At 38.4% G+C, this 27,799-nt stretch overlaps 5 protein-coding genes and 1 long non-coding RNA gene across 10 annotated transcripts; 2 read left to right on the top strand and 4 right to left on the bottom strand.

Moving 5' to 3' along the window:
* Window positions 1-867: 867 nt before the first annotated feature.
* Window positions 868-3,297, bottom strand: LOC126586039 (glycine cleavage system H protein 2, mitochondrial). The gene is made up of 3 exons (XM_050250745.1): window positions 3,002-3,297; window positions 1,853-2,112; window positions 868-1,286 (listed from the first exon to the last, which is right to left on the bottom strand). Exons 1-3 carry the CDS (start codon window positions 3,078-3,080, stop codon window positions 1,161-1,163), a joined length of 465 nt encoding a protein of 154 aa, XP_050106702.1. The 5' UTR covers window positions 3,081-3,297; the 3' UTR covers window positions 868-1,160.
* Window positions 3,298-5,484: 2,187 nt separating this feature from the next.
* Window positions 5,485-9,055, bottom strand: LOC126586030 (pentatricopeptide repeat-containing protein At2g35130). Of its 3 annotated transcripts, none has more exons than XM_050250733.1 (8): window positions 8,779-9,055; window positions 8,192-8,376; window positions 7,864-8,096; window positions 7,263-7,512; window positions 6,954-7,099; window positions 6,582-6,787; window positions 6,332-6,456; window positions 5,485-6,120 (listed from the first exon to the last, which is right to left on the bottom strand). In XM_050250733.1, exons 1-8 carry the CDS (start codon window positions 8,871-8,873, stop codon window positions 5,537-5,539), a joined length of 1,824 nt encoding a protein of 607 aa, XP_050106690.1. In that variant the 5' UTR covers window positions 8,874-9,055; the 3' UTR covers window positions 5,485-5,536. The 3 variants fall into 3 exon arrangements, with proteins under 3 accessions (XP_050106690.1, XP_050106691.1, XP_050106692.1); XM_050250734.1 differs by having other exon boundaries at window positions 8,681-8,783; XM_050250735.1 differs by lacking the exon at window positions 8,779-9,055 and adding an exon at window positions 8,545-8,659.
* A 138-nt stretch (window positions 9,056-9,193) lies between these two features.
* On the bottom strand, window positions 9,194-14,138 carry LOC126586037 (proteasome subunit alpha type-2-B). Its single transcript, XM_050250740.1, has 11 exons — window positions 13,959-14,138; window positions 13,806-13,882; window positions 13,407-13,471; window positions 12,911-12,957; window positions 12,118-12,193; window positions 11,895-11,962; window positions 11,185-11,254; window positions 10,563-10,648; window positions 10,361-10,423; window positions 10,157-10,222; window positions 9,194-9,592 (listed from the first exon to the last, which is right to left on the bottom strand). The coding sequence occupies exons 1-11, from the start codon at window positions 13,997-13,999 to the stop codon at window positions 9,544-9,546; spliced, it is 708 nt and encodes a 235-aa protein (XP_050106697.1). The 5' UTR covers window positions 14,000-14,138; the 3' UTR covers window positions 9,194-9,543.
* Window positions 14,139-14,254: 116 nt separating this feature from the next.
* Window positions 14,255-18,096, top strand: LOC126586036 (proteasome subunit alpha type-5). The gene is made up of 10 exons (XM_050250739.1): window positions 14,255-14,389; window positions 14,693-14,735; window positions 14,875-14,956; window positions 15,070-15,150; window positions 15,651-15,764; window positions 15,838-15,939; window positions 17,043-17,101; window positions 17,283-17,385; window positions 17,608-17,673; window positions 17,777-18,096. The coding sequence occupies exons 2-10, from the start codon at window positions 14,722-14,724 to the stop codon at window positions 17,867-17,869; spliced, it is 714 nt and encodes a 237-aa protein (XP_050106696.1). The 5' UTR covers window positions 14,255-14,389; window positions 14,693-14,721; the 3' UTR covers window positions 17,870-18,096.
* Window positions 18,097-18,143: 47 nt separating this feature from the next.
* On the bottom strand, window positions 18,144-20,152 carry LOC126586047 (uncharacterized). Of its 3 annotated transcripts, none has more exons than XR_007610725.1 (5): window positions 19,848-20,152; window positions 19,347-19,698; window positions 18,726-19,224; window positions 18,545-18,618; window positions 18,144-18,443 (listed from the first exon to the last, which is right to left on the bottom strand). It is a non-coding gene; the product is annotated as an uncharacterized LOC126586047 (long non-coding RNA). The 3 variants fall into 3 exon arrangements; XR_007610723.1 differs by having other exon boundaries at window positions 19,347-19,447; window positions 19,520-20,152; XR_007610724.1 differs by having other exon boundaries at window positions 19,347-20,152.
* A 79-nt stretch (window positions 20,153-20,231) lies between these two features.
* LOC126586028 (uncharacterized) lies at window positions 20,232-23,369 on the top strand. Its single transcript, XM_050250731.1, has 3 exons — window positions 20,232-20,597; window positions 20,704-20,820; window positions 20,904-23,369. Exons 1-3 carry the CDS (start codon window positions 20,265-20,267, stop codon window positions 23,367-23,369), a joined length of 2,916 nt encoding a protein of 971 aa, XP_050106688.1. The 5' UTR covers window positions 20,232-20,264.
* The last annotated feature ends 4,430 nt before the right edge of the window (window positions 23,370-27,799 follow it).

Below are 27,799 nucleotides of genomic sequence, written 5' to 3' on the forward strand. Positions count from 1 at the left end.
ATTCGATCCTAGAAAATTTGATACCAATCACTGACCATATCCGGTTTAGCGCGGTCTGCAAGCATTGGGAATCAGTAACTTTGCATCGCAATAGCAGCGCGTCAAATCACGCCACAACCAGCTTCCCATGCTCATGAATCCTACCAAACACTACAGCCACAAAAGGCGTGGCTTGTACAGCATCGCGCAAGGTAAGCCTTGCAACGTTGAGTTCTATGTGCCTTACAAGAAGTGGTGTTGCGGTTCTTCCCACGGTTGGCTGGCTTTTGCGGATGACAGTTTGGCAATAACGCTCTTAAACCCTTTCACCGGACGTACCATTCGCCTTCCACCAGTCACGGAAGTCCCACCACTGGCGGAAACTTTTGAATGTGAACACTACATTACCAGAGTTTTATTGTCTGCTGACCGTTGTTTGTTTCCAAATGATTATGAAGTTCTGGTAGTCTTTGATCATGCTAGACGCAATGTAGCTCATTTTAAGTCGGGGGACGACGGTTGGAAATGATGCTTTGTTTTCCGATTACCGTGCATCCATGTCCGCTTTAGATTTCCCTGGGTGTCAGCCGAAATGCATATACTTCGTCGCTGATGACTGGGAAGTCCTCTTAATGGAGAACCTCAAGGGCCCCTTCACAGGGGTGTCTTCAACTTGGAAAACAGAAGAACGGAAACATACCAGTACTGCATCGATCGTCCAAAGGCGAACATTCCACCATCAATCTGGATTTTGCCCACCACTGTAAGAAAAGATGCGACTCAAACTCATAAAGCAATTCGTTGCTGTTTACTGAATCTATCTCATTTGTAGCTTAACCCCGAAAAAAGTATTCACATCGCAATTGACTTCCAAAAACATGTTTGAAATTATTCCTCTTCAATTTGTTGCACTTCATTCTCAATAATGAACATTTCACAAAATTCCAGATCTGCTACAACATCAATGGACAGACCGAATAGGAGAACGACAGAACTTACAATTCATTATCCAGATCGAAACAAAAATCCGATTAAAATTGATTACTCATGCGGAAGAAAAGCGGAGGAAAAACATAGCATAAAAGTAGAAAGGTGAATTTGCAGTTTTGACTACCACTGTTACATTCTGTGCAGAAGCAACCCATCCGTGAGAACCGCCTGCTGCCATTGGCCAGGATCAATCAATGAGCATCTTCTTCTTCACAAAACTTGGTGTACTTTTCTGAGTCCAACAACTTATTCAGTTCACCACTATCGCTGATCTCAACTTTCATTATCCATCCTTCCTCATATGGGCTTGCGTTGATCTAGTTCACAAAAATTGAATCAAACGTTAACACATAAAGACACAAGGGGGTGACTGGTGAGGAATCTTTTCTGATGTGTCTATAATGAAGTGATGTTCGTAGCGCATACATAGTTTAACAAAAGCATCACTTTCAAAGACAAAGACTTTTAATGGTTGGGGATAAAACTTGAAGAGATAATTAAAAATTTCTCAAATGGCCAGTAACTTTAAACTAACACCAATAAACCTATTAGTTGCAAGTGTCTTCTAATGTTTATCCAAGCGTTGATTGTGTTTGTGTCCAACAGTGGAAAGTGGATGAGCTTAAAACCGAAATAGTCATTTAGAACTGACTTTGTTTACTTTAACCTTTCAAGAGATTACAAAGAAGTCCTTTCATGACTTCTCATCTAAATATGGGGCATCAATAATATTCAAAATGTTAATTCTTAATATAAGAACTTACCCAAATTACAACGTAGCAAAATACTAATAATGACAACAAAAGTAGTAAAAATTGCACACAAATGCAACCTGGGCATCACCATACCGCCTATAGAACTAATATAGGATAAGGGTACCTACCAAACCAGGTGAGTTGCTAAGCTCTTCATTGACTTCAACCACTTTCCCTGACACAGGAGAGTAAACATCACTAGTTGCTTTGACACTTTCGACTGCTCCAAAGCCTTCGCCCTGCTTCACAGAAGCCCCCACTTCTGGCAACTCAACATACACAACATCACCTAAATGATCTTGAGCATGATCGGTTATTCCAACAGTTGCAGAGTTTCCATCAACCTTAACCCACTCATGAGAATCGGCATACTTGAGATCCTTCACAACTGCAAGTAAACAGAAAAATAAAAGCTGAAACCACCACAAAGCTACAGAAATTTTACCCGTTGCAAATCCAAACCTGAATCTAATTACATAATTCCATCTATCAACACATTAATAACACTTCTTTCTGAGCTTTGAATAGAACAATGTAGAATTAGCATTATGCCCAAATGAACACCATACCTCATCAGATAATATCATTGCAAAAACAGAACAAAAATACTGCTTTATTGGTCATGAAAACCCACTCCGAGAGTGTTTTAATTGCTTTTTACAAGCAAAGTTGCAACAAGAGACAGAAAGAGAGATCCTTTACTTCCTACGTAAATTTTTGCTCATTCAAAGTAATACACAAACGATATATTTATCTACACACGAACTTGTAATTCAAACGAACAAAATGAAATTCCCTAATACGTACCTGTCAAACACCATTCACAATTTCACAGCATTTCACAGCTGAATCCAATTCTAATCAATCAAAACTGTTGAATCGCAATGCACAGATATTATACCTCACTAACATCAAAAGATGCAAAAGACGCACAAACCCATCAACCTCTTGAAGATTAAATCCACAACCGACATCAAATCAAACCATTTGACAAAAGCCCACGCAACCCATCTGGAAAAATCAAATCTTTTGCTGCAACAGTCATAGATCAGGCATTTCAACAAACAGAGATCCACATCATCACCAACACCAAAACCCATGTTACAAAATACCAAATTCTCAATAATCCCAGCATTAATCAAGAAAATACAAGTAACCCATGTTCAAAAGCATTCATCTTTCTCAAAGATCATTGCATAAACAATAAAGCAAATCGGAAAAAAATGAAAAGATGATCCAAGGAAAGTGGGAAGTTTGTGGGGTTTTTGTTAGCTTACCAGAAGCAAACCCTCTGTGGCCGGTTTGGATTCTGAGGTAGGAAGCAGCCCTTGATGCCCACAGCAACCTTGAAGCCATTTGTGAAATCCAACAGAAAAACTCTTTCTCTTTTATTATAAAACCTTCACTCCTTTTTTATATAGCGGGGGTGGTGGATGTGCTTTTGAATTTCTTTCCACTTTCTCTAATTTTTTTTTTTGTTGAATTATGATACGTTTGGAAATAAATTAAAGGAAAAATTAGTTTCTGATTTCTAGTTAATAATGTTCATTGATTTCAGATTTTGATTCAAGTCTCTAGTATTAATGTAATAATGAATTTACATAATTTTTTAAAATAAAAATTAATAATTGATTTAGAATTTTAATACTTAAGCCTTTATTAAACTCCTAACTAATTTTCAATTCAAAACACTTCCAAAATAAATAAATAAATTAGAATAAGTTTGTACCCATTAGCTTTGTTTTTTAATTCAAATTTTTAATCTTATATGTATCCATTCATGTAATTTTTTCAAATTTTTAATCTTAAAATGTAATCTTATATCAATTTGTTATATGTAAGATGTAACAGTTTTTTATATAAAATCTATTCAGTTTTTTTTTTGTAATCCATTTTTAAACTTATATGGTACATTCTTTTTTGTTTGATTTGAGAATGTATTTATGTTAAGTTTAATCAAAGAAATTTACTAATGTTATTAAGCCTAATATCTTTTATTTTTTTGTGATTTTGAAGAATGTACCCATATTTTGATACAATAATTTTTTGTGATTTTGAAGAATGTACCCATGTTTATCTCTACTAATTAATAAAACACTCATTGTCAACCAAAATCCTATCAAATTACTAGTTTAACCCTCTAATTAAAACATGATTAAGAAATATAGGGCAGAAATGTAATTTCACACAATCAAATTTTACTTTTTTTTTTCAAAGCCTTACCTACATGTAATCATAACATATCTCTAATTAAAAAAAATTAAAAAATTAAAAAAATTAAAAAAACATCCCACTTCCACATTCTCTATCACTCTCTTTCTCTCTCCTTCTATTTCAAAAAAAAAAAAAAAAAAATTTCTCACATACTTTGTGTGTGCCCATGTGCTAGTATGTATATATACAGACACACAATAGTATAATTTATATTTTATTATTTTTTTCCACAAATTATGTTTTTTTATTTAAAATTTCATTAATATAAACAAGTATAAATTTCAAATTTTAATTTAAAAAATATAGTCATACATAGAAATAAATGATGATATTAATTTCAGGGACTCCGATAAAAAATTGAAAACCAACAAGATTTCAATCAAAGAATATTCATAACTAAAAATCACATCTAAAATCTCACTAAATTAAAATATATAGAAGCGAATATTTGAGAATACATTTCGGGAAAAAATATTAAAATAAATGGAGATGGTGTGTCAATTCATCAAAACACCTAATAGGTCGAAGTTGGTGTGTGTCACTGTGGCAGAGTGATCGTGTCGGATTATTATTAATTAATTTTTATATTGGATATCAATGGTTGCCTGGAAATTCTGTAAAACCATGGTATTTTTAACACTAGTGGAAATTATTGTATTATCATTTTATTGAAAGTATGGTCACTTGTGACATTTTTGTTTTTCCCTTGCTTATGACTTAAAATGGATAGACTGCGAAAATCGCTTCCGTTTCTTTTTATGGTCGATATGGGCCATAATTTTTCTGTTGAACATGTTTTGTGTTGTGAGATTGGAAATTTCATTACTCGTACACATGAAATGTTTGTCATACTCTCGAGTGATACTCAAAACACAGGTGGAAAACAGAGTAATAGACATCCAAGTTGGTGGAGTGGTCGAATTGACAATCTAACAACGTAACAGTTATTCGTGCATGCTAACTTCCCTCTTGCAGTTACCCTCAGTCACATAGAGAAGATATGGAGCTTGAGCAATTTAGCCATGAGCACACCTTAGAGCATCTCCAACGAAGATGTCAAATTTTGAACATAAAATTTAAATTTAATAGCCTATGTGGCATTTTGACATCTTTTAAAGTTTTATTGTCCACCCGATATGTCAAATTAAATTATTATTTTATTATATTATAAAATAAATGATTAAATTAATAAAAACTTAATAAAAGGCATTTAATAATTATGAAATTTAGACCGTTCACCTTTTCTTTTTAATAAGAGGTGACCGTTCATTTACCTCGATTGAACAAAAGAGAAACGGGTCAACAACAACATTAATTGCAATGATGATTAAACCAATAAAAAAATTAATAAAAAGCATTCATAATTAATTTTGAAGTTGTTGTCAATCCATGTCATCACCACATAGGATTTGACATTTAGGTTGGAAAACATTAGTGTGGTTTTTTTTTTTTTACCGTTATAGCTTATGTGGACATTTTGACATCTTCTTTGGTAATGCTCTTAATGTCTAATCCTTTGCGATGATTTTGATGAAGAGATGGACGGTTAGGATGAGAAGATGTATTACTTCATGATCAGTATTTACAAAATCCATCCATCAGATAGGTAAAACAGTCCTGACCTCCTTGTGCATGCTTCTAATAACAGTACTAACCTGCTCGGTTTGATCGTCGCTTGAACACGCTCCAAGGAGTACCCTGGCAGTTCCGGCATCTGGATTGCAACCGGCATCAATCATTTCTTCGAAAATTTCCAAGCATCTCGTGTATAGTTTCTTTCTCGAGTATGCTCCAAGACGCGAAGTCCATGTCACAACATCCGGTTTCAAGTTTTTGAGTGGAAGCGACTGAAAGAGCTCTTCCATCTTGTCGAAAAATCCTGCCCGTCCATATATGTTAATCAAGATGTTGTATGTACTGATATCAGCTGCGTAGGGTCCTGTTTCCATTGCTGTCAAAACTTCCTCCATCTTTTCTAACTGGCCTAACCGGCCATACAGATTTAACATGCTGTTAATGACGAAAGTGTCTAGCTCCAGCCCGGATTCTTGCATCTGGTTCACAATGTCCTCGCATTTTGATACGTTGCCGGCTTTGGAGTAGGCGGATAAAAGTAGCATATGGGATTTCACTGTCGGGGTTATTCCTAACCGCTTCATCTCTTCAAACGCAGCTTGTGCATCTGATATGCATACAGAGAAAAAAGATAACATGGTGAAGACAATAGGATTTAGAATGTAGCGAACGAAAACAGACTCTGTCGTATCAGTTTCAATCGCAATCACAATGGTGCCTCGAAACAATTTCATCTCATCTTCAAGTGAAATGAGTAAAAATCAAATTATTTCAAGGGAAATGAGTGAAAAGTATGAGGTCTAATGGTTAATGTTTACCTTCATGAAGACCAGCTCTCCCATATGCATCTACCATGATATTATACGAAGCTCTATCGGGTTCACATCCCATGTGCTGCATTAGAGAGAAAATTTCTGCAGCTCCGTAAGGAAACCCTGCACGACTGTAGGTAGCGAATTCTTATAGAAGTTCGGGTTTATAGTGCTGCTTATCATACAATGGAAGTTTTGTACAGTTGTACTTGATCAAACTGCTCAAATTAAACTGCAGAATTCATCAGATACTAACCTGTAAGCTTCCATAAGGGCATTGTACGCATACACATCAGGCTCATACCCTGCTCCTTGCATCTGCTCAAAAATTTCTTCCGCTTTCTCACAAAGTCCGTCCCTCGCAAATGCATTTACCAAAGCTGTATACGTGCATATGTTGGGTCTACATTTCTGGCTTTTCATTTCTTGAAACAGCTTTAGAGCCATAAAAGATTTCCTTTCCTGCACAAACCATAAATCTTGAGGAGATTTCTATCGTATTGTTTAACAAGTAAACGACATTTTCTTGTTAGTTATCTGACGCTGTGGAACTTAACCAGCATAAGGTCATAGAAAAGCATAGGACTTGAAGCTCACAGAGACTAGGAGAAAATGCAGCAAGGCTCACCTTTCCGTATAAATTGATTAGCATCGTATACGTCTCAGTAGATGGCTGGCATTGATCTCTCTTCATCCTCTGAAAGATCTCTACTGCTTTTTGAGGGTCTCCGCCTTTTAGTAACCCGTTGATGTAAGCATCGAACACAATTGCACCTGAGTAAAATTAGGATTTTTTTGCATGACTTCACATTGTACTTGGTATGAAGGAAATGCAATCGGTCACATCTGATAAACTAACAAGCTGGGACAAGCTTTTGATTTTTGAGAATCAAACATTTATATATATAAACGGCTACAAATTGGAGCGGAAGCGTACTTGGTGGAAGACCATACTTCCGCATTTCGCCAAATATGGCTTCAGCCTTATCGAACAACCCAGACTTGCAGTAGGCCTTTAAAAGAAGGGCATAGGTGTCTTCAGTAGGTATGCATCGAGCTTCAAGAAGTTCCAAATATGTCGATTCTGCATCTTTATGTTGCGACTTCTGCCCATAAGCGTCGATAAGCAAATTGTAGCAGATGACATCTGGCTTGAAGGAGCTCTTGTACAATATCCACTCACATATCTGGACAGATGATCACAACATTACACTCAAAAATATCAAGTTGAAAGTCGAGCGTCACGCTATGGAGTGCAAGAATAAGAATAGCAACAAACAAAAAGCCTGGGGGTCGGCTATATGAATCTTAGAACGCCATTGTGCGATTTCATTATGGATTCATTTTCATAAGGATTCGACGTAATTGAGGAGTGCCGGCTGTCGACTACCTGACGCCCTCCCCCTCCTCCTTTACCCGGGCTTGGGACCGGCAATGTAAGATAAACTTACACAGACGGAGTTAACAAACAAAAAGCCTCCAAAGGAATTTTAGGAAGGGAGCAATGATATCAATACGAAGGGATGCTAGTTTCTCACCAAGATTATGGAACCCCACTGTTTGTTGAGACGAAGCTGAACAGCTACGTTAATGATATCGTCCCATATGGTATGAGAGGCTGGAAGAGTGTCAAGAATTTCCCAAATACTGTTTCGATCGACTTCCTTCTGCACAAAGTCCAGAATCTGCTGACCAGTGGGGCTCATCACAGGGAAAACTCCGTCCACAAACCCCGATCCATATTTCCATCCTCGGCCCCTTAGAGAACCACCTAGACAAAGAAGATGGTATGCAATGTTGAAGATGTACGTATGCGAGATAACATCTATTGCTAAGACAACAGAATGAGTACAATGTTGTGATTACATCGTTTCCTAGACAGTTTCTTGTTATTGAAGCTTCTGAATTTTCCGCGTTTGTCAATGTAAAGTCCGTCGCCCTTGCTCTTCTCAACAGCTCTACTACTGGAACTCTTGGCTTTCCATCTTGCATCACTCTTGCAGCTTCTTGGCGCAACAAAAATATAACTAATGGCGCGCTCAGCGATCAACCTACGCATGCCATCAAAAGAAATTTCTATCAACCATCGGAATGCTCATTCGAATCAACTTACATACCTCAGAAAGTATAGTGCATACAAGTGATCAACACAAACTAAGTAGCTCTTAAATTAAATTAAATTAAATTTCCATGAAATTTAACACAATTTTCATGCACACCCGATTCGAAGAATCCGTTAAATCCCATAGAAACCAACAATCCGGAATGAGAGAAGTTTAACAGACTCAAAAACCAGTAACAAGAAATGGTAGAACAGTAATGTATGCAGACAAAAAAATTTATGGTGCTCCGGACATTTTAACCGTTAGATCTTTGATTTTTGTACTCCGGGACACTGGAGAAAATCCTGTATGCAGACAGACAGAGAGTGGGTGAAGGAAGAAGGAGCTCACATGAATGTTTGGAAATTGGAGAAGAAGGAGGAGCTTTCCAGTTTGTGAGAAGAAGATAGTGTTTGATGGCATGCAGGTAGGTGAGGACAAAACATATAAATTTCAAAAAATCTCACACCTTAGATATATAAAGGAGAGTATATCTCTTATCTTTATTTTCTCATTCTCTTGTTCTTATGTACCCACCTTAGCTTCACTCCAAATTTTACTCTCTTGCTAAAATATAAATACAACCATCTATTGATTCATTTTATGACATGCCTTTTTGTTAAAAAGGTCGGTCGTTTTGGGATTTAATGACGGTGACCAACTAATTCTTAGTCTAGCAGTACTTCTCTCCATGTGAAAGAGATGTCAAGTTCGAATATCAAAGAATGACGATGTTGTGTTGAGTATTCGGGAAAGCATGCGGGCGTGAAGTAATTCATTCTCAACTGTCAGATACTGGGACTGGCAACGAACAGATGGAAGTTCCATATTCAATTCATACATGCAGAGTTCATAAAAAAGAGTACAAATTTTGGGGCCAATAAGTTCAAAGCTGTTCGCAACGAGTCAAGGATTTGTAAGGCTTAAGGCTAAAATGGTGGCAATGTAATGCCTGCTTGAGCTCGATAAGTTTATGGTTCGGTTCATGAAGATTCACCCGCCCGCATGAAATCGTGTACCAAATCATTTTTGCCAAAATATGTAACTATCTTGCAACATAAATTGGGAAATTTTTAAAAGTAATGTTTTTGAAGTTTCTGCAGTAACAGGCACACACTACTCCACCTCAGCCAAATAATCTTCAATCTCTGCTGGGGTTAGCACTCTGCAACAAGGTGAGCACAACTAGTTAGAGATACACACAATGAGCAATGAGCAATCATTTAGAAGTAAAAACAATGTTTTGAAGGGCAGTAGCAACTCAAATTAGCTATAATGAAAACGAATTTGCTGCCATCCTGTATGGCTCAAGGACTCTGGCGCGGTGTCACAGGTTTGGCGCACACCTATCGGTTCATCTCTCCGGTGTCTATACCAAGTACACTAAAAACAAAGGTTTGGGGTCCAAAAACAGTCCAGATGTAGTTACGCCTTCTTTAAAGAGGCGGAAAATACTTTCAATTTTGAGAAATCAAAGCTAATCCTTTAGCACTTTAGCTAAGAGTTGAGTAAGTTGGCTCCTTGGACCTAAATAAGAGTAGGGGGTGAAGGATTCTCTTTCCTAACACGTTGGCATAAAACTATATTTTTTTCATCGGATTTTGAATGTCACATGCATGTTTACATGCACCCTATATCTTGATAAAGTACTTTATGCAATGAAAAATATCTTTCAGTGAAAGGAATTAAGAGAAAAGATGCCTTAGCAGGAAGAAACGATGGAGCTCACCTGAACTTTTTGTCTGTGCCAATTATCCCAATCTCAATGTTTTTTCCTGAGATTTGTCCTTCAAATCTGCATCAAATATAAAGCAACTACTTATACCGCTAACAGATAACAAAGTTTCTTCCTCTTTCTGTGGCTCCTAAGCATTACGTATTCATAAAAGAATAAATAAATAAGTTCCGGAAGTTAACAGTTATGTATATATACCCCTCCTTCAAAGTCAAAATAGCCGTGTGCACAGCATCATCAAGCTCCATATCTTCAGTATACCTATTACAAAAGAATAATAATGAGACACACTTCACCTTTGAGGACTAAAAAAAATTGAGACTGAAATTTTAGGTTAAAAGTATCCAGCATAAACCATGTCCAAGTGTTCGACCGAAAACAAAAATACATGTCTGAGTACCTCTTCTCAAGAAAAGTTTTTGCATTTGAGACATTCTTCCCCATTGCAGACGCTTTCCACGAGAAATATGAACCGGAAGGATCAACCTACAGGGAAATATAAATTAGAAATAACAATAGTTGCAGAATTAATATAAATTAGAAATAACAATGGTTGCAGAATTAGATATCATATTACTGTCAACATAGGACAAAATATAATTTTCTTAACACTACTATTCCTGACAGCAGTTTCTCCTCTCCGACCATCCAAAATAGAATTATGATCCAAGAAAACTAAAAGCAAACAGCAGTTTCTTAACACAACCCATTGCATGAAGAGGTTGAAATGATTAATTCAGCTCAAGCAAGATTACTAATAGTCAACTTAACAACCCAATTTTTTTTGAAAGTAACATATTCCACATATTAGATATTTCTACAACGGAAAAAAACAATTGTTTAACGAAACAAAACTAAATATTGAGCAGCGACCCAACTAAATATGCTACAAGAATTTCTTCCAAACTCTGTTAAATTTAAATTGAAATGTTCTTTCCTTAGATGGCATCATAATTTGCAACCAGAAACAACAAATAGGGAAAAAATTTACAAGAAAATAACACATTGGAAACTGAAAATACCTGGTATAGTTGGGGACCACTGTCATCAAACCCAGCAACCAGAAGAGATACTCCGAATGGCCTTACACCACTACCAACAAAGGAAAGAAAACTATTTCAGTAAATTTTAACATGAATATCCTTCAGTTACTCATCTTCAAGTTCAACTACCCAAACTCAGCTGCAATTACCTTAAAATAATAAATATCACAATCAGAAACCTTTACTATGAATATTCATAAGTTATACTTCTCAATTCTCATAATTTATCACCTTTTATATTCTCTCATCTCACTCAATCACACACATGAGCTATATCTTGTTCTGCTGCCCAAGAATTGCAATATTGTAGTGACCGATTGCAAGTGTTTTAGTTTACAAGTCCAAAAGCTAAAGATTTTGGAAAAGGATCCAATAATAAATATCTTCATACAAGAAATATTCACTAAGGTACTTGGTACTCAATGCTTAAAAAACTTATTTGAGCAACCATAAAATTATTGTGGGTCCAAATGTTCGAGAAACAGCCACCCATGCAAAGAGCACCTTACACCTGTAAAACTTGAATACAAAGTGTTTACCATGTATGCAACAATCATTAAAAAGCTAACATCATCTAGAGACAATTGGTTTCAGATATGGGCAAAAAATTTCTCAAAGTGAGAAAATGGGCATAGGCCTTGTGTATAATGAACCACAGTTTATATAGATACAGAAAGTGTGTTAATTACCCAGATTGAGTGAACTCCTGCATAACAGCTGCAGTTTCCCTCACAAGTTGAGTAACAGGGATAGGTTCCTAGAAACATGATTGCTTTACACAAGTTATAACCTTCTCAATAGACAAGAACATCTTATTCTTATAGTTCGGAAGAACATGATAAGGGAATGATGAACATTTGTCACATCACCTTAAAAAAAAGGATCAAATAGAAGAGAAGAAAAAATCAGTACCTTATATAATCTGTGATACTGTTCTGCCTGTTTCCTGCTTTTTCGAACCAAGACTCGAAAATCAGGACCCATGCCACTGCAGGAGAGTAAGGGTAAGAATAACTACATACTGAATGACAACAAATAAAAGATTCAACAAAGCCACAAAATATTAGGACGCTGAAACTGCTGTCAAAATACAATAGTCAGGCCTCATGTCAATCCAAACGTGATCATTCAGGAGCCAGAATTGTAGTCTCCAAAATTCCAAATGCAAGTTCATGCATGCAATGTTCTCTATTTTTCTTCATTTAGAATCATACTTATCACACAGTATTGCATATCCAACACAAGTCCCATACTCACATCGATAATATGATCCTTTAGAGTCTATATATCACAGTAGAAAGCTGATCAAGTTTCTCTAAATTCAATGTCTGAATTCATCAGTAGAGTAAATACTTAAGCTAAATAGGGGGGACAATTCCTCACAAGTAACACTAAGAAAAGAAAACTAGTGTTTCTCTTGAAATTGTAGGTAACTCGATATACCAGTCCTCTAGGTTGAGCTTTCTAATGCTAGCTTTATGGTATTATACCCAAGTCTCTAATACACATGACCTTGTAAACCATGTTACAGGGTCAAAGGTTAAAGAACTTTACAAGAAGAGTAAGGACTAATGACTAGAAAGTCCACAAAACGAAGCATCATTTAATCATCCTTACACTAACTACTAGCTACTAGATGCAACATCGTCTTTATGAAACTCGGTAAAAAACTGGTCTCATTACAGGAATTGGCCAGAAAGCAAACCTGTAAACAAGTCCAATATTTGGCGTCAAACTCTGTATTTTTTGAACCTGGCCAAAGAAAGTAAATATCATCAGAAATGAACATCTTAGGAGAGAAAACCTGGGTGACTCTGAAACCAAGAAAGTGGAACAATTTATAATTCATCACAGTAATCATAGTTTATTGTAAAACGAAGCTCTAGAGAAAACAAAAAGGACACTGTTAGAACAGGAAAGGGGAAAATTAACTATGCAGATCACACCATAAACAAGAGAAACAACCCTATGAAAACAAAAATGTTGTTCGGGCACATCCATATTATATGAAGCACGCTTTGGGGGTCCTTAAGTTGGCAATGCTAAAAGTGATACAAACTTGTAATCATCATATGACTCATCACAAACCCTAACCTATATCACTAGCACTCGATTTAACATAAACAAATATTAATATAAGATGGTTTCATAAAATTGAAACTTATAATAGAAAACATCCAGAGAGACCATGAGTGACTTACGGATGCTTCATCAACCAAGATTGAAGGTAGCTTCTTCTCGGTCGCAATAACAACCCCATTAGCAGCTGCAGTAACCAGATAAACACAATTAAACAACCAAACTTTTAAATGTGCCTTTCATATCATTACCAAATTTTCCATTCGCATCTAAATATCAGATGATACATTTGAGCCATCAAAAAAATTGTACCCAAATTATTTTCTCTTAAAATTTTCAGCTCAATTCAGTTCGGAGGTGAAATAAAAAAATCGAACTTTTCATCCAGATTCTACTAATATTTCAATAATCTAATCACTGATTCAGCAAATCGATTCGATAGTAAGGATCCCACATCACAAAGAAGAGTAAAAGGACTAATCTTTCAAAGGGTGCAGACTAAACACTGAGTGCATTGTTACCTTTGATCCCCAGAGAGGTTTGGCCAGACCCGACTGCCGTCAAAGCATGCTCGATCTGCACTAGCTTCCCTGAAGGACTGCTCACCATACACAGCAAACAAATCAGAAAACACAAAAACCCAACTAAATTTCTAGAGAGAGAGAGAGGGTTACCTGAAAGTGGTGAGAGAAAACGAGTACTGGCTGTCTCCCATTGTTTTCTAGAGAGAGAAAGACTGAAGCTTTTTATTTTCTTCTGAGAATCGAAGAGAGAGAGAGAGAGAGAGAGAGAGAGAGAGAGAGAGAGAGATGAGGGTGGTTTTGGCAGAAAGAACAGAAAGGGAGCCTATAGACTGGAGCTTTACTTGTTGGAGAAGAAGGTTTTGAGTGGGCTTTTCATCGATTCCGTACGGGTTGGACCAAACAATATAACCCGACCCGAGCCTGTTTACATTTTTTTTTCAAATTTTTTTTTAAGATGACGAAGAAAGAGGAAAAACCCTTCTTCACCAACACGAAAGCACATCATAAATCACACCATCTCTCTCTCCCTCGCTCTGCAGAAGCAGCACTCATCGCATTGAAGCAAATCGCGTACTAATTCGGTAACTCTCTCTCTCTCTCTCTCTCTCTCTCTACACGCACTTATGCTGGTGTGGGTCTCTGTGACTCTACTGAACCATGAGTAAGAGTCGATACAGAACTGAGCTCTTTTATCACGATTTCTCACTGTTTTGTGTTTGGGTTCCGAGAAAATTTCAATTCTTTACCATTGTATTTAATTTCTCCCGATCATATTTAGTATAGAATGTAGTTGGGTAAAACCCCTATTGCTGGTTTACGAGCTAGAGATCGATCTGTCTGTATTCTCTGATAGAAATTTCGTTTTTTTATTGTTGCTGATTCAGATCATTCTAAAAGTTCCAATCCGAGCAAAATGTTTCTCACAAGGTGAATTGCATTTTTTTGAGGATTTTTTGAAGTGAATTAATCGTCTCAAATATATACATATATTTATTTATTTATTTATTTATTTATTTATACTTACTTTCTTGTTGATTTGATTGTGGGGATTGTGGGTGTTGTGAAGGACTGAGTATGACAGAGGAGTAAACACTTTCTCCCCCGAAGGCAGGTTGTTTCAGGTTGAGTATGCCATTGAGGCCATCAAGGTACTTAACCTTATTAATCCTCGCTTTCACTCAAATTCAAAAATCTTAATGATTTTTGGCTGTATTTTGAATGAAATGTAGGATTTTGAGTAGTTGGTTTTGATGTATTACAGCTGGGTTCGACTGCAATTGGCTTGAAGACGAAAGAAGGTGTTGTGCTTGCTGTGGAGAAGCGTATCACTTCGCCTTTGCTGGTCTGCAAACTATCTCTTTATATGACTTTGTTGTACTTACCCATTACCTTTTTATTATTAAAAGTTTTTATGGCTATAAGTTTAAAGTTCAAACCAAAGCTGCTAGATCACCTCTCTTCTCAAGGAAAATTACATTCCTATGAGGTTGTTTCAAATGTATATAATAGCATCTCTTACTTTTTGGAAGTCGAATTGTTAGAGACCCTTTGTCCTTCAACACTTGGTACTTTTTATGTCCGGCGTTTGCAAACTGTCAGTATTATGTTGTTTAAGAAGTATGCTTATATTAGGGGCAATAAAGCCTCTGAAAGGTTTATATTAATATCTCATCTTAAAATTGTATTGGGTGGATCAACTTTTGTCTTCCAAAATGTTTCTTTTTTCCTCTCTCTCTCTCCCCCCTCCTCCTCATCGTTTTTCATGGATATAGTTGTTCATTTTCCATATCTAGAGATTTGCAGTTTCATTGATGAATGCTATTCTATACTTTTTGCTTTCAGGAACCCAGCAGTGTTGAGAAAATTATGGAAATTGATGACCATATAGGATGTGCCATGAGTGGACTGATTGCTGATGCCCGTACACTTGTTGAACATGCACGAGTTGAAACTCAAGTAAGTTTCTTGGTGGTTTTTCCCTTTGAACTTCTAACCTTTTTACTTGTTTTCTAACTTCCAGTTTTTGCAGAATCATAGGTTCTCCTACGGTGAGCCAATGACTGTGGAGTCTACAACACAAGCTCTCTGTGATCTTGCCCTAAGATTTGGTGAAGGTGATGAAGAGTCCATGGTAATAACCATTTCTTTTGTTAGTTCTATGAAAATTCTTGTTTTTAATCTTTAGTTAAATGATTAAATTTGCTTACTTTTGGTAGGAATTTTTTTAATGTGAGTTTTTATTAAGATTAGCGTAATTTTGGGAAATGCTAATATAATATAATACTCAAGTCGGCTCATTCGTCTATATATTGATCGTTATAGGCCTCTTGAATCTTCTATTTACCATTTTCTTTGGTGTTAGTTATGTATAATGCAGCTTTACTGCTGTTTTCTTTATTATTGATAGGAATTCTCTTGTTAAGACCCTATGAATTGATTAAAACCTCAGATTCATACTAAAAACACGATGATTCAATAAAACACTTTCAAACTAAGTCTAAGTCCCAACATTCCCTGAGTAAGAACCATTGGATCATCACTTATTCAATGAATAGATATACTGACTAAAAATCCAAACCAAAGAAACCTTTGTTTTGTTCCTTTGATCAAAATAATCATAAACGAAAGTTTGAAAGAATAAAAATATTTCTATTTATAATTTCTAACTCTTTGAAAATAAAATTTTGAAGTCCGGACACGAGGTCTGACTATTAAGTATGAATCATAGTTCTAATAGTAATCTATTTCATATATTTTGTGCTCCAGATACTAGAATGAATATTCGACGAAGTAAAACCATCTCTATCAAGATGACAGACCCATTCTCTGTACTATCCTTAGGATCATTTATACCAAGTCACACACTCATATTCCTGAAATACAGAAACAAAGAAATTCCACGGTCAAACTACCAAAATAGAATGGGATAAAAATCAGAAACCTAAATGCTTCACTTTGTATTGAAAAAGCCAGTTAATGGCTCTTGTGAATCTAATTCATTGAAATTCTTGAGCAACTTATGATCAAGCATTTTAGGATGATATTCCAGAGTTTTTTAGGATACCTGTTTATCTTTGAGAAAGAGATGAACCATGATATACTTGGCTTTATTTTTTATACTGGTGAAGTATCTTTTGGCATCTATATAACATCCTGTTTGTATTGTTCCTGTATTCTTACTGATAAGTAATACACCATTGCTATATGCTTGGCTCTTTATACTCCTTTTCGCAGTCTCGACCATTTGGGGTATCTCTCCTAATTGCTGGTCATGATGAGCACGGGCCCAGCTTGTAAGTGATACTTTGTCTACTTTGTCTTGCAGTTTTCGACATGTATAAACATTGATAGGTTATAAGATGCTTTATAAAAACTGAAAACTGAAACTCCCAAATCGTTGCTTCTGTTTCGTTTGTCGTCTTCTCGTTTACATACTCATGTTTCTCTGAATTTAATCTGTCTCCTGTACTGCAGGTACTACACTGATCCGTCTGGCACATTTTGGCAATGCAATGCAAAAGCTATTGGTTCAGGTTCAGAAGGTGCAGACAGCTCTCTTCAAGAGCAATACAACAAGGTATCTTTGCTTGTTTCAAGTTTAACTATGTATTCTTATTTCTATAAACATATCTTACCGGGTCATCAGAGTTGTCAACCTTCCAAATAAGGAGCATGAAATTCTTCCACACATGATTGACCATCTAGGGCGAAGCCATTTTGTTTTTTCGACTATTTTATGGTGGAAACAAGATATGGAGGAAATTCCTTATTCATTTATTCACTTATCGATGGTTTGCAGGACCTTACTCTTCAAGAAGCCGAGACAATTGCTCTGTCCATCCTTAAGCAAGTTATGGAAGAAAAGGTGAAGCTTTATAATTGATATAGATTTTGTATGCATACTATTCTTGAGCGGTGTTCAAATTTGCATAGGATTTACACTGGTTGACCTGTGGTACTGTTTTCAGGTGACACCCAACAATGTCGATATCGCAAAGGTTTCTCCAACATATCATCTGTATACCCCAGCTGAGGTGGAGGCCGTCATTGCTCGCCTATAAGTTCTCGTGTTTCTCTGATTAAATCTGTTTCCTGTCACTGCTGTATGTGTTAAGTTTACAGAAAAGGATTTTCGGATTTGTTTCTGGTTTGGTGTTCCTAACCAGTGAAATCATGCGGCAGTGCAGTACAATGCTAAACATTTTCCAAGGATATTATCATCAAACTTCGATGAGCAGATGCCATCCTGTGCGCCTCTAATGAAAGATTTCATGTGAACTCGAGAAAATTCTGCTGTCATTTTGTTTTGTGCTCAAGTTTGTGGTGGACACTTGGTAGCACTGCAAATTTGATGCCTTCGATCTTACATATTGACATCCGTTGCTGTTCATGTTTCTACTGCATGCTAGCAATAGTACATTTTATCTTACATATTGACATACGATATTATTGAAACCAGCCAATTAGTTCATAACGCGGCTATATACATACTCGGATATTCCATGGTGCATGTCACAAACATAGATCTCTTTGGTAAAAATCATCTGAAGCAGCGTCAGCCTCGCGACATAAATGTGAAAGCTACATCATCTGAAGCATTGCCGAAGTGGACCAACCTTTCTTAATTTTGATCTCCTGCACGATCAACAACAACAATAACAAAGCCTTATCCTGCTAAGTGGAGTCGGCTGTATCCCAACAAAGCCCTAAGTACAGAAAGTCACATCTTGCTTTACCTGAAGAACATTAGGTCATTAAGTTGAGTCGTAACTCAGGCCAGGGTTGCCCTCTTGCCTTTTGCATCTCTCGACTGCAAAACCATTAGTTGTTACTCGTACAGCAAATTCTTTCTTTAAATAACAGAAGCATGAGCATTGCAACAATAAAAGGAGCTTAGAGAGAGATGGGGAGAAAGACCTGTGTAGCAACGGATCTCTTTGAATCCAAGAACTGGCTGTATATGCCATACAACTGAATCATTACATGCCCTTTAACAACTGAATCGGAAATCAACAGCCCAACAATTGCTTCACGGTTGTCCTTTCTGTCACTTCCACCGTTAGATTCCTTTGGAGTTGACCTGCTTCTTGTTTGCAACCCATCATTTGCAGAATTTTTCATGCTCTCTTTTGGTGATAACCTTGGCACAACAACGACGAACTGAAGAGATTGTAAAGAGAACATTTTGTTTCTGTTTCAGGGTGAATCATAGCAACAGAAGTCAGAACAACTCCAAGCTCAATGCCTTTGACATAAGTTTTGTGAACTAGTCTCCTGTCTGAAGCTTGAACGCGCAGTCGTGCCTTTGAAATATGATTCTTTCCATTAGAAGAGAGCATGGAAGGATCACCATGCGGGTTGACAGTCTTGCGTCTTTTTGGAGCAACTGCAACTTCAGTCCCTCCCACCAGTTGCACTGGTAATATCCCACAAGTAGACCAAGATATCAGAATACAAGCGTTGAGTTGCACCTCATCGATTTCAAATGCTCAGAATTCATTGAATGGTTGAATTACAACAAAGCATACAACATCTTACCCACGGCTTTCTTCGGGAAGGTTGAAGCAACTTGGAATGTAATGGTAGTGCGGCCGTTCAACCACAAAAGGAAACCTCATTTCTTCATGGAGAATCCTCACCTGCATTTACCAAAGATTCAACAAACTGATGTAAACACACAAATGTATTGCTTACAAGCAACCGAAAAGTACCTGATTCAAAATTGCAGCCTCTGCAAGCTCAGCATTAAGCTCCAAAACTTCCCAATCATCCTCAGTATAAGGCTCAATTCAATTGTGACCAGAGTAGCCTACGGCACATTCAAAAGAGCTCGAACTTGAACCCTGGAGCTATCTGGTAACGAAATGCAGTCCCCAAATTGCTGAGCAACCTGCAAAGCAATCAAACACTCAACCACACTGATCAAATTCCGGAGCTTTCCTTCGTTGAAGGAGAGACAATGAAATCGAAATCAGAAATCAACAGCCAAACAATTGCTTCACGATTGTCCTTTACAATTGCTTCACGATTGTTCCTTACAATTGCTTCACAATTCTCCTTTCTGTCATTTCCACTGTTAGATTCCCTTGGAGTTGAACTGCTTCTTGTTTTCAACCCAGCATTTCCAGAATTTTCATGCTCTCTTTTGGTGATAACCTTGGCACAACAGCTACGAACTGAAGAGATTATAATGAGAACATTTTTGCTGTTTCAGGGTGAATCATGGCAACAGAAGTGAGAACAACTCCAATCTCAATGCCTTTGACATAACTTTTGTGAACTAGTCTCCTGTCTGGATCTTGAACGCGCTGTAGTGCCTTTGAAATATGATTTTTTTCCTTTAGAAGAGAGCATGGAAGGATCACCATGTGGGTTGACAGTCTTGAGTCTTTTTGGAGCAACTGCAACTTCGGTCCCTGCCACCAGTTGCTATGATTACCTGAGAAAGGGATAGTTATGGTTGCTATGAATAGTGAATTTGGCAGCCTTTTGCCAACAACAACAATGGAGTCAGACGAGGGGCAGGATTCTTTTCGTGGAGTATATCCTGAATACGGTGCAATTTTCATGTCGAGCAGTGCAATGAAAGATGAATGTTTTAAACAGGGACTGTTCGGCCTTCCATCTTCACAAGGCCAATTTTTAAAGCAGGTTAAAACTGGAATGATTCTATTTCTGTTTGAATACGAGAGGAGAGAACTTCATGGTGTTTGTCAAGCATGCTCTGATGGTGAAATGAATATTTTGCCTTCTGCATACAATTCATCAGGAAAGCAGTTTCCTGCTCAGGTATGAATAATGTCTAGTTTCAGTTCAACAATCCATTATTTTCGTTTATGCCTTGATTTATTTCAAATTTCCAATGGGATCTATTCTTGTTATATTCTTTATGCAGGTAAAAGTCAAGCCAATTTGGCATTGCCATCCGCTGTCAGAACCTGAATTCAGTGGCGCGATCGAAGATAACTACTTTTCAAATTGGAAGTTCCATTTCGGTCTCTCCAAAGCTCAGGTTTTCTCCTTTCCTATTAACTCAGACCTTGATGGGATTTATAATTGCCTTCTTTAACGGTATTGTTTCATGTATATGTGTAGGTCCGAAGGCTTTTAATGTTGTTCAGTTCACGAAAGTTAAAATATCAGCCGCGGCAGAGAGAATTATCCAGTAAAAGAGAACCAATATCAGTAGACACTGCTGGTAGAGTCAAGGAAGTCGATGATGGCAGGTCTGTATTGAGTGATAACGCAAACAACGAGCTTGATGCTGACAATCATAATGGGCCAGCAATGACTCAGTCACCGGGGAATGTCTATGAGAATAATGGAAAAGAAGATGGTGGCATGTTGGCAAGTCATAAAGTGGGTGATCTTCATAAAGTAGACAATAGTGAAGGTAATGTTTTTGGGCCAGCTGGACCAACTGAGAACCCTGCTTTCCTTCAGTCTAGTCTTGATAGACCTGTCTGTCCTGGCATGCCTGTTGAAGAAACAGGTTCTTTGATTCAAGATCAAACTAAATCAACCTCAACTGTTGGCCTGCAAATCACTGGCCATTCTTGTTCAGCATCTCCATCTTATAGAGATGCAATTGTCCCCGCCACTCTTCCCTATGATCCTGATGCTTTTAGTTTGAACAATCCACTCTCACCATCAATTGGGGTCAATCAGAGTTCAAATTCCGTTCAAGATTGTTATAAACAACATGGCATTCCTTCCATTACAAATCAATCATATACAGAGTCAAAAGGAATCAATCAAAGCCTAGAATCCACTTCAAAGTTTGATGTTCATGTTCCAATTGCATCCCCTGACCATTACGAGCACTCATGTCAGGGGAACATCGTGCATTTTCCAGAGGTGGCATATTCTGAAGAAATGGCTATAGATTCTTCTGGAAAACAGTGTTCCCGGGAGCCAGTTTTGAAGAATTCTTTATCATCTGAAAGTTTATCACAAATTGGAAGTAGTGGGAGGGAAACCAAGAGCCCTTCATCTTATTCTCTCAGTCCTAGCAACTGTCTGTCCTTTGTGATTGATCGTGCTCATCATATAGCATTACAAGAAAAACTTGAGCAAGAAATGGCACAGAAATTGAATGATGAACCATGTATTGCTTATGTAACTTCATCAGATGAGCTTCAGTGGCAGTTGCAATGTAGTGTTCATCCTGATGATCATAGCAGTGTGGACCACCGTCATCAGAAATCTTTTGATCATGATCTCAAGTCTTATGCATGTTCTGAAGGAATGTGTTCTGATCTGAAGAATCAAAGAAGTGTATTTTCTCGCTTGACTTCAGATACGCCTGGAAAAGAGAATAGTACGCATGCTGACTACGAGGAAACTGATAATGATGCATCAGTGGATGAAGTCATGGCAATGTTGAGTGCGAGTAACTACAGCTGGGTGAAGTCAAAAAAATCTAAACGACCTACTAGACGGCATGGTGACGAGAAGTTTATGAGTAATAAAAAGACCAAAGTGGACTCTGAGTTGGGTAGTAATGACTTGGAGTTGATTCCAAAGAAGTCAAACATGGCTTCTGCTACATGCGTTGAAGATAAAGTTGATCAAAGGCGTGAAGAGATACCCTTTGTGGATTTCAAGAGGCGGACTGAACTGCGGAAACGTAATGGTGATACCAAAGCTAGAGCGAGGGATGAAATTGTAAGAAAAGATAGACTGTTGGGTGGGCAATGCAAGAGAAGGAAGTTGATCAGGCCGAAGTTCAATGACAATGAGCCACGCAATGAAAAAAGCATAAATGGAAACATATGTCTGAATTTACAAGCATCATCACAAGAATCTTCTGTTAGTGAAGATGTTAATGGAAAGAGAAGGAAGCTGGTTAGACCAAAGTTCAGGGTGAATGAGCCATGTGATGACAAAAGCATGAATGGAAACACGTCTAAGATTTTACAAGTGTCATCCCAAAAATGTTCTACTAGTGAAGAAAGTGGAAGTTGCGAGGCTTCTATTGGAAGCCAAGGCAAGTTGTTACCGCAAGGTACAGATTTGTCGCTTGTGGTGTGTCAGAGCAGTCATGAGAATGAGAATAATCAAACTGAAAGATCTTCAAAATATGAAAGAGAAATTGAAGTTGAAAGCTCTGCAGCATCAGTCAACTTTGGAGATGAAGGTCGAAAAGAGCCTCTTTGTGATGTTGGCAGCCAAATTGCTGACCCTGCAATCCCTAAGTTGTTAGTGCAATGTACAGAATCATCTCAAGTGGTTCATGAAGGCCTAAAAGAGCTTCTTCTTGACGTTGGTAGCCAAATTGCTAACCTTGCAATTCCTAAATTGTTACCACAATGTAAAGAATCACCTCAAGTGGTTCATCAAACCAGTCGTGACAATGAGAATATTGAAATGGAAAGATTTCCAGAATATGAGCAGGAAATTAAAACTGAAATTTCCGGGCCATCTCTCAAAGTTGGAGATGAAGGTGGAATGGAGCCTCTTCATGATCTTGGCAGCCTTGCAATCCCATCAACAACAACAACAACAACAACAACAACAAAGCCTTTTCCCACCAAGTGGGGTCGGCTATATGAATCCTAGAACGCCATTGCGCTCGGTTTTGTGTCATGTCCTCCGTTAGATCCAAGTACTCTAAGTCTTTTCTTAGGGTCTCTTCCAAAGTTTTCCTAGGTCTTCCTCTACCCCTTCGGCCCTGAACCTCTGTCATGTGGTCACATCTTCGAACCGGAGCGTCAGTAGGCCTTCTTTGCACATGTCCAAACCACCGTAACCGATTTTCTCTCCTCTTTCCTTCAATTTCGGCTACTCCTACTTTACCTCAGATATCCTCATTCCTAATTTTATCCTTTCTCGTGTGCCCACACATCCAACGAAGCATCCTCATCTCCACTACACCTACGTGTTGATGCTTCACCGCCCAACATTCTATGCCATACAGCATTGCCGGCCTTATTGCCGTCCTATAAAATTTTCCCTTGAGCTTCAGTGGCTTACGACGGTCACACAACACGCCGGATGCACTCTTCCACTTCATCCATCCAGCTTGTATTCTATGGGTGAGATCTCCATCAGATTTTTCGTTCTTTTGCAAGATAGATCCTAGGTAGCGAAAAACGGTCGCTCTTTGGTATTTCCTGATCTCCGATCCTCACCCCTAACTCATTTTGGCCTTCGTTTGCACTGAACTTGCCCTCCATATATTCTGTCTGTGATCGGCTTAGGCGAAGACCTTTAGATTCCAACACTTCTCTCCAAAGGTTAAGCTTCGCGTTTACCCCTTCCTGCGTTTCATCTATCAACACTAAATCGTTTGCGAAAAGCATACACCAAAGAATATCATCTTAAATATTAAGTTTGTGATCTTCGCTAGATTGCTCCGGTCATTAGTGTGGATAGGTATGTAAATGGATAGAGACAGGAAGCAAACACAAGATGTACGTGGTTCACCCAGATTGACTACGTCCACGGAGTAAAGGAGTTCTCATTAATTGTGAATGGTTTACACAGTATATAGGTTCAAGCTCTCCTTTAGTGAGTACAAGTGAATGATTTAGTACAAATGACATTAGGAAATATTGTGGAAGAATGATCTCGTAATCACGAAACTTTTAAGTACCGAAGTGTGGTATCTTCTTCACTTGCCTTATCTGTCTCATAGGTAGATGTGGCATCTTCTTTGGAAGTACTCTTCCTCCCTCCAGGGGTGGTATCTTTAACTGGTGGAGATGCACAAGGTAATGTATCAATTTCACTTGACGCTTACTTGTAGTTTCAGGCTTGGTCAAGCGCGATACAAACCATGTAGTAGGAGTCCCCCAAGTCGCCGAGCTAGGGGATCTGCTGAAAGAGGTGACAGACAAGGTAAGCAATCAGAGCTCCAAGCAATCAGTCCCAGATCAGAAGTTTGATTTCGAGTTCCGGCTGATTGTTATCCTTCTCCTTATCTTGCAGGTAGCATGAAGGATAAAGAGAAGAAAATGAGAAAAGGTGATATGAGATACTTTTGCTTTTGAAGAAGTAACTTTCCACAGGCTTATTCTTGAACTGGGCTGGAGGGTTTTCTTGTTTCCGCCAGAGTATAAGGCCGACTGAAGAATTTGAGGGTCAAAACAAGTTCATCAAATCTAAAGTACGTTCGACCCTGCTGATATGGGATACTTTTGCTGTTGACAAAGTAGTGGATGTATTGGCACGTGTTCTGTTGCGCTTGTCTCCACATGCTTCCTTGTATCCTTCTCGCTTGCCCTATTTGTTCATCAGGCAGATGTGGTATCTTCTCGGGAAGCATAAGATGTTGAAGATGAGTACTCGAGAGCAATGGGGTTCCAAGCAGTCAGTTCCGGACTGGAAGCTTGATTCCAAGTGTTGACTGATTGCTCTCTTTCTCCTTGTCTTGCAGGTAAGAACAAGGCCAAAGGAAAAGACAGGGAAAAAGCATGATATGGGATATTCTTGCTTTTAACCCTGATGATATGAGATATTCTTGCTCTAGTGTAGCTTGTTTGCAGAGGTATTCTCGGAGGGAAAGAAAGCTGAGTATTTCGAGAGGCTTCGTTGGGAGTGCCCTCTCAGATATGAGGAAGGGTTGAGCATTTTTGCAGGTCTGCCTGTCCGTTGAGGATGAAGGTCGACATATATAGGAGTCTCCCTAACAAGAAGGAGTAATACTATTCTTTTACCCTGCTTGGTCATAGCACGGTAGTGGGAGCTGTCAGCTTCACGTGTTTTAACTCTGTCTGAGCACTTTGAAAAAGTGGTCTGTGGTATCTGGAAAGCTGATGTTACGTGTGAAGATTACAGACAAGCTTTATCCAAGGAGATCTGGCTCTCGAAGTTGAGAAAGCGGTGTGAGAATTACAGACAAGCTTTATCTAAGGGGCTCTCGAAGTTGAGAAAGCGGTGCCTCTTCGGTTTTTGAACAAGCAATCCTGTCGGGGATCTGTCTCTCGAGATTCAAAGAACGATGCCTCTTCGATTTTTGAGAAAGTAATCCTGCTAGGAGTCTGGCTCTCGAGATTCGGAGAACGGTGTCTCGTCATTTTTTGAGAAAGTAATCATGTTGGGAGTCTAGCTCTCGAGATTCGGAGGACGGTGCCTCTTCGATCTTGAAGCAAGCAATCTTGTTGGGAGTGTTTTCTCGAATGTGAGTAAAGGTTAGGCCTGTTTGCTAGTCTACCTTGCCACGGAGCACAGAGGTTGACACACAGGGACTTTCCAATTATCCAGCAGTGGTCCTGTTCCTTTACCCTTGTGGGTAATAATATGGTAGCTAGACCTTCAAAACTTATGTGTCTAAACTTTGTTAGTGCTGTTTCTTTGCTATTCTTTTACCCTTCTTGGTCATAGCGATGTAATGGGAGCTGCAAGCTTCATGTGTCTAAACTTTGTCAGAGATTTTTGGCAAAGTTATCTGTGGTACCCGTGAGCTGATGTTGCGTGTGGAAAGTGGATGATTGAACAGTAACATTCACGTGCTTTCTACTTCACCAGAAATCTTCGACAGAATGCCCGTAATTTCCGCAAAGTTGAGTGTGCATGTGACAGGTGCTGACAAGGCTGAAAAAGCAGGTGCTTCTTCGATTTCTGAGATCGACCCTCGTGGTCTCTGAGCAACCCAACTTTTGAGAAAGCAAGCGTCTCTTCGATTTCTGCGATCAACCTTCGTAGTCTTTGAGCAGTCCAGCTTTTGAGAAAGAAAACGCCTCTTCGATTCCTGAGATCGGCCTTTGTGGTCTCTGAGCATCCTAACTTTTGAGAAAGCAAACGCCTTTTCGATTTCTTAGTAGGCGCCTCTTCGATTTCTGAAGCTCTATCGAGTGCAGATTTTTATAGAGGCTGGTATTAAGTTCCAAAGCACACTTGAATCTCCACCAGTAGAAGCTCCCTTCTTGCATTTCTAAGATCTTGATTTGTCTGACCTCTTTTCTCTTCAACACCTTTGAAAATGTCTGGCCCCTCCGACCGTCGTTTTGACTTGAACCTTGTTGAAGAGGCAGCCACGCCTTCTCCAGACAACATATGGCGCTCATCCTTCTTATCCCCTACTGGGTCCTCTTACCGTTGGGGATTCCGTGATGAAAAATGATATGACCACTGCGGTGGTGGCCAGGAACCTTCTCACTCCCAAAGATAACAGACTACTTTCCAAACGGTCTGATGAGTTGGCTGTTAAGGATTCTCTGGCTCTCAGTGTTCAGTGTGCAGGTTCTGTGTCTAATATGGCCCAACGCCTATTTGCTCGAACCCGCCAAGTTGAATCATTGGCGGCTTAAGTGATGAGTCTCAAACAGGAGATTAGAGGGCTCAAGCATGAGAATAAATAGTTGCACCGGCTCGCACATGACTATGCTACAAACATGAAGAGGAAGCTTGACCAGATGAAGGAATCTGATGGTCAGATTTTACATGATCATCAGAGGTTTGTGGGTTTGTTCCAAAGGCATTTATTGCCTTCGTCTTCTGGGGCTGTACCGCGTAATGAAGCTCCAAATGATCAACCTCTGATGCCTCCTCCTTCTAGGGTGTTGTCCAATACTGAGGCTCCGAATGATCCCCCTCCGGTGCCTTCTCTTTCTAGGGCTCTGCCGACTGCTGAGACTTCTCCTAAGCAACCTTTGTGAAGGCTCCCTCTTGTTTGTTTATTTTGACTCGTGTATATGTACATATTTGTAACTTCTTAGAGATATCAATAAATAAGCTTTGTTTCATTTCAACGTATTGTGTTAAATACACTAAAGCCTTCTTCACTAAGTTCTTTGAATTTTTCTTTTGTTGAAGCTTGTATGTTGAAGCTTTGTGAGTGGAGCATGTAGGTTGAGGTAGTGTTCCCTTAATTTCCCGAGTGGGGAAAACTTCTCGATTGAAGACTTGAAAAATTCAAGTCACTGAGTCGGGTCGGCTATATGAATCTTAGAACGCCATTGTGCTCGATCATGTGTCATGTCCTCCGTTAGATCCAAGTACTCTAAGTCTTTTCTTAGAGTCTCTTCCAAAGTTTTCTTAGGTCTTCC

This window comes from Malus sylvestris, chromosome 10, assembly GCF_916048215.2.
Source record: "Malus sylvestris chromosome 10, drMalSylv7.2, whole genome shotgun sequence".
In the NCBI taxonomy this organism is placed as follows: Eukaryota; Viridiplantae; Streptophyta; class Magnoliopsida; order Rosales; family Rosaceae; genus Malus; species Malus sylvestris.

Excerpts from the sequence above, each read along its gene's own strand:
- LOC126586036 (XM_050250739.1), top strand. Across the intron at positions 15,151-15,650 it reads GTATCACTTCGCCTTTGCTG|GAACCCAGCAGTGTTGAGAA; the intron begins GTCTGCAAACTA and ends TTTTGCTTTCAG. Across the intron at positions 15,940-17,042 it reads AAGGTGATGAAGAGTCCATG|TCTCGACCATTTGGGGTATC; the intron begins GTAATAACCATT and ends TCCTTTTCGCAG.
- LOC126586028 (XM_050250731.1), top strand. The coding sequence starts at position 20,265 with ATGGTTGCTATGAATAGTGAATTTGGCAGCCTTTTGCCAACAACAACA. Across the intron at positions 20,598-20,703 it reads GAAAGCAGTTTCCTGCTCAG|GTAAAAGTCAAGCCAATTTG; the intron begins GTATGAATAATG and ends TTCTTTATGCAG. Across the intron at positions 20,821-20,903 it reads TCGGTCTCTCCAAAGCTCAG|GTCCGAAGGCTTTTAATGTT; the intron begins GTTTTCTCCTTT and ends GTATATGTGTAG.
- LOC126586039 (XM_050250745.1), bottom strand. The coding sequence starts at position 3,080 with ATGGCTTCAAGGTTGCTGTGGGCATCAAGGGCTGCTTCCTACCTCAGA. Across the intron at positions 2,113-3,001 it reads CCACAGAGGGTTTGCTTCTG|TTGTGAAGGATCTCAAGTAT; the intron begins GTAAGCTAACAA and ends GTTTACTTGCAG. Across the intron at positions 1,287-1,852 it reads TTAGCAACTCACCTGGTTTG|ATCAACGCAAGCCCATATGA; the intron begins GTAGGTACCCTT and ends TTTGTGAACTAG.
- LOC126586030 (XM_050250733.1), bottom strand. The coding sequence starts at position 8,873 with ATGTTTTGTCCTCACCTACCTGCATGCCATCAAACACTATCTTCTTCT. Across the intron at positions 8,097-8,191 it reads GAAACTGTCTAGGAAACGAT|GTGGTTCTCTAAGGGGCCGA; the intron begins GTAATCACAACA and ends TTCTTTGTCTAG. Across the intron at positions 6,121-6,331 it reads GAGAGCTGGTCTTCATGAAG|ATGCACAAGCTGCGTTTGAA; the intron begins GTAAACATTAAC and ends TATGCATATCAG.
- LOC126586037 (XM_050250740.1), bottom strand. The coding sequence starts at position 13,999 with ATGGGAGACAGCCAGTACTCGTTTTCTCTCACCACTTTCAG. Across the intron at positions 12,958-13,406 it reads TCTTGGTTGATGAAGCATCC|GTTCAAAAAATACAGAGTTT; the intron begins GTAAGTCACTCA and ends TTCTTTGGCCAG. Across the intron at positions 11,963-12,117 it reads AGTATCACAGATTATATAAG|GAACCTATCCCTGTTACTCA; the intron begins GTACTGATTTTT and ends TCATGTTTCTAG.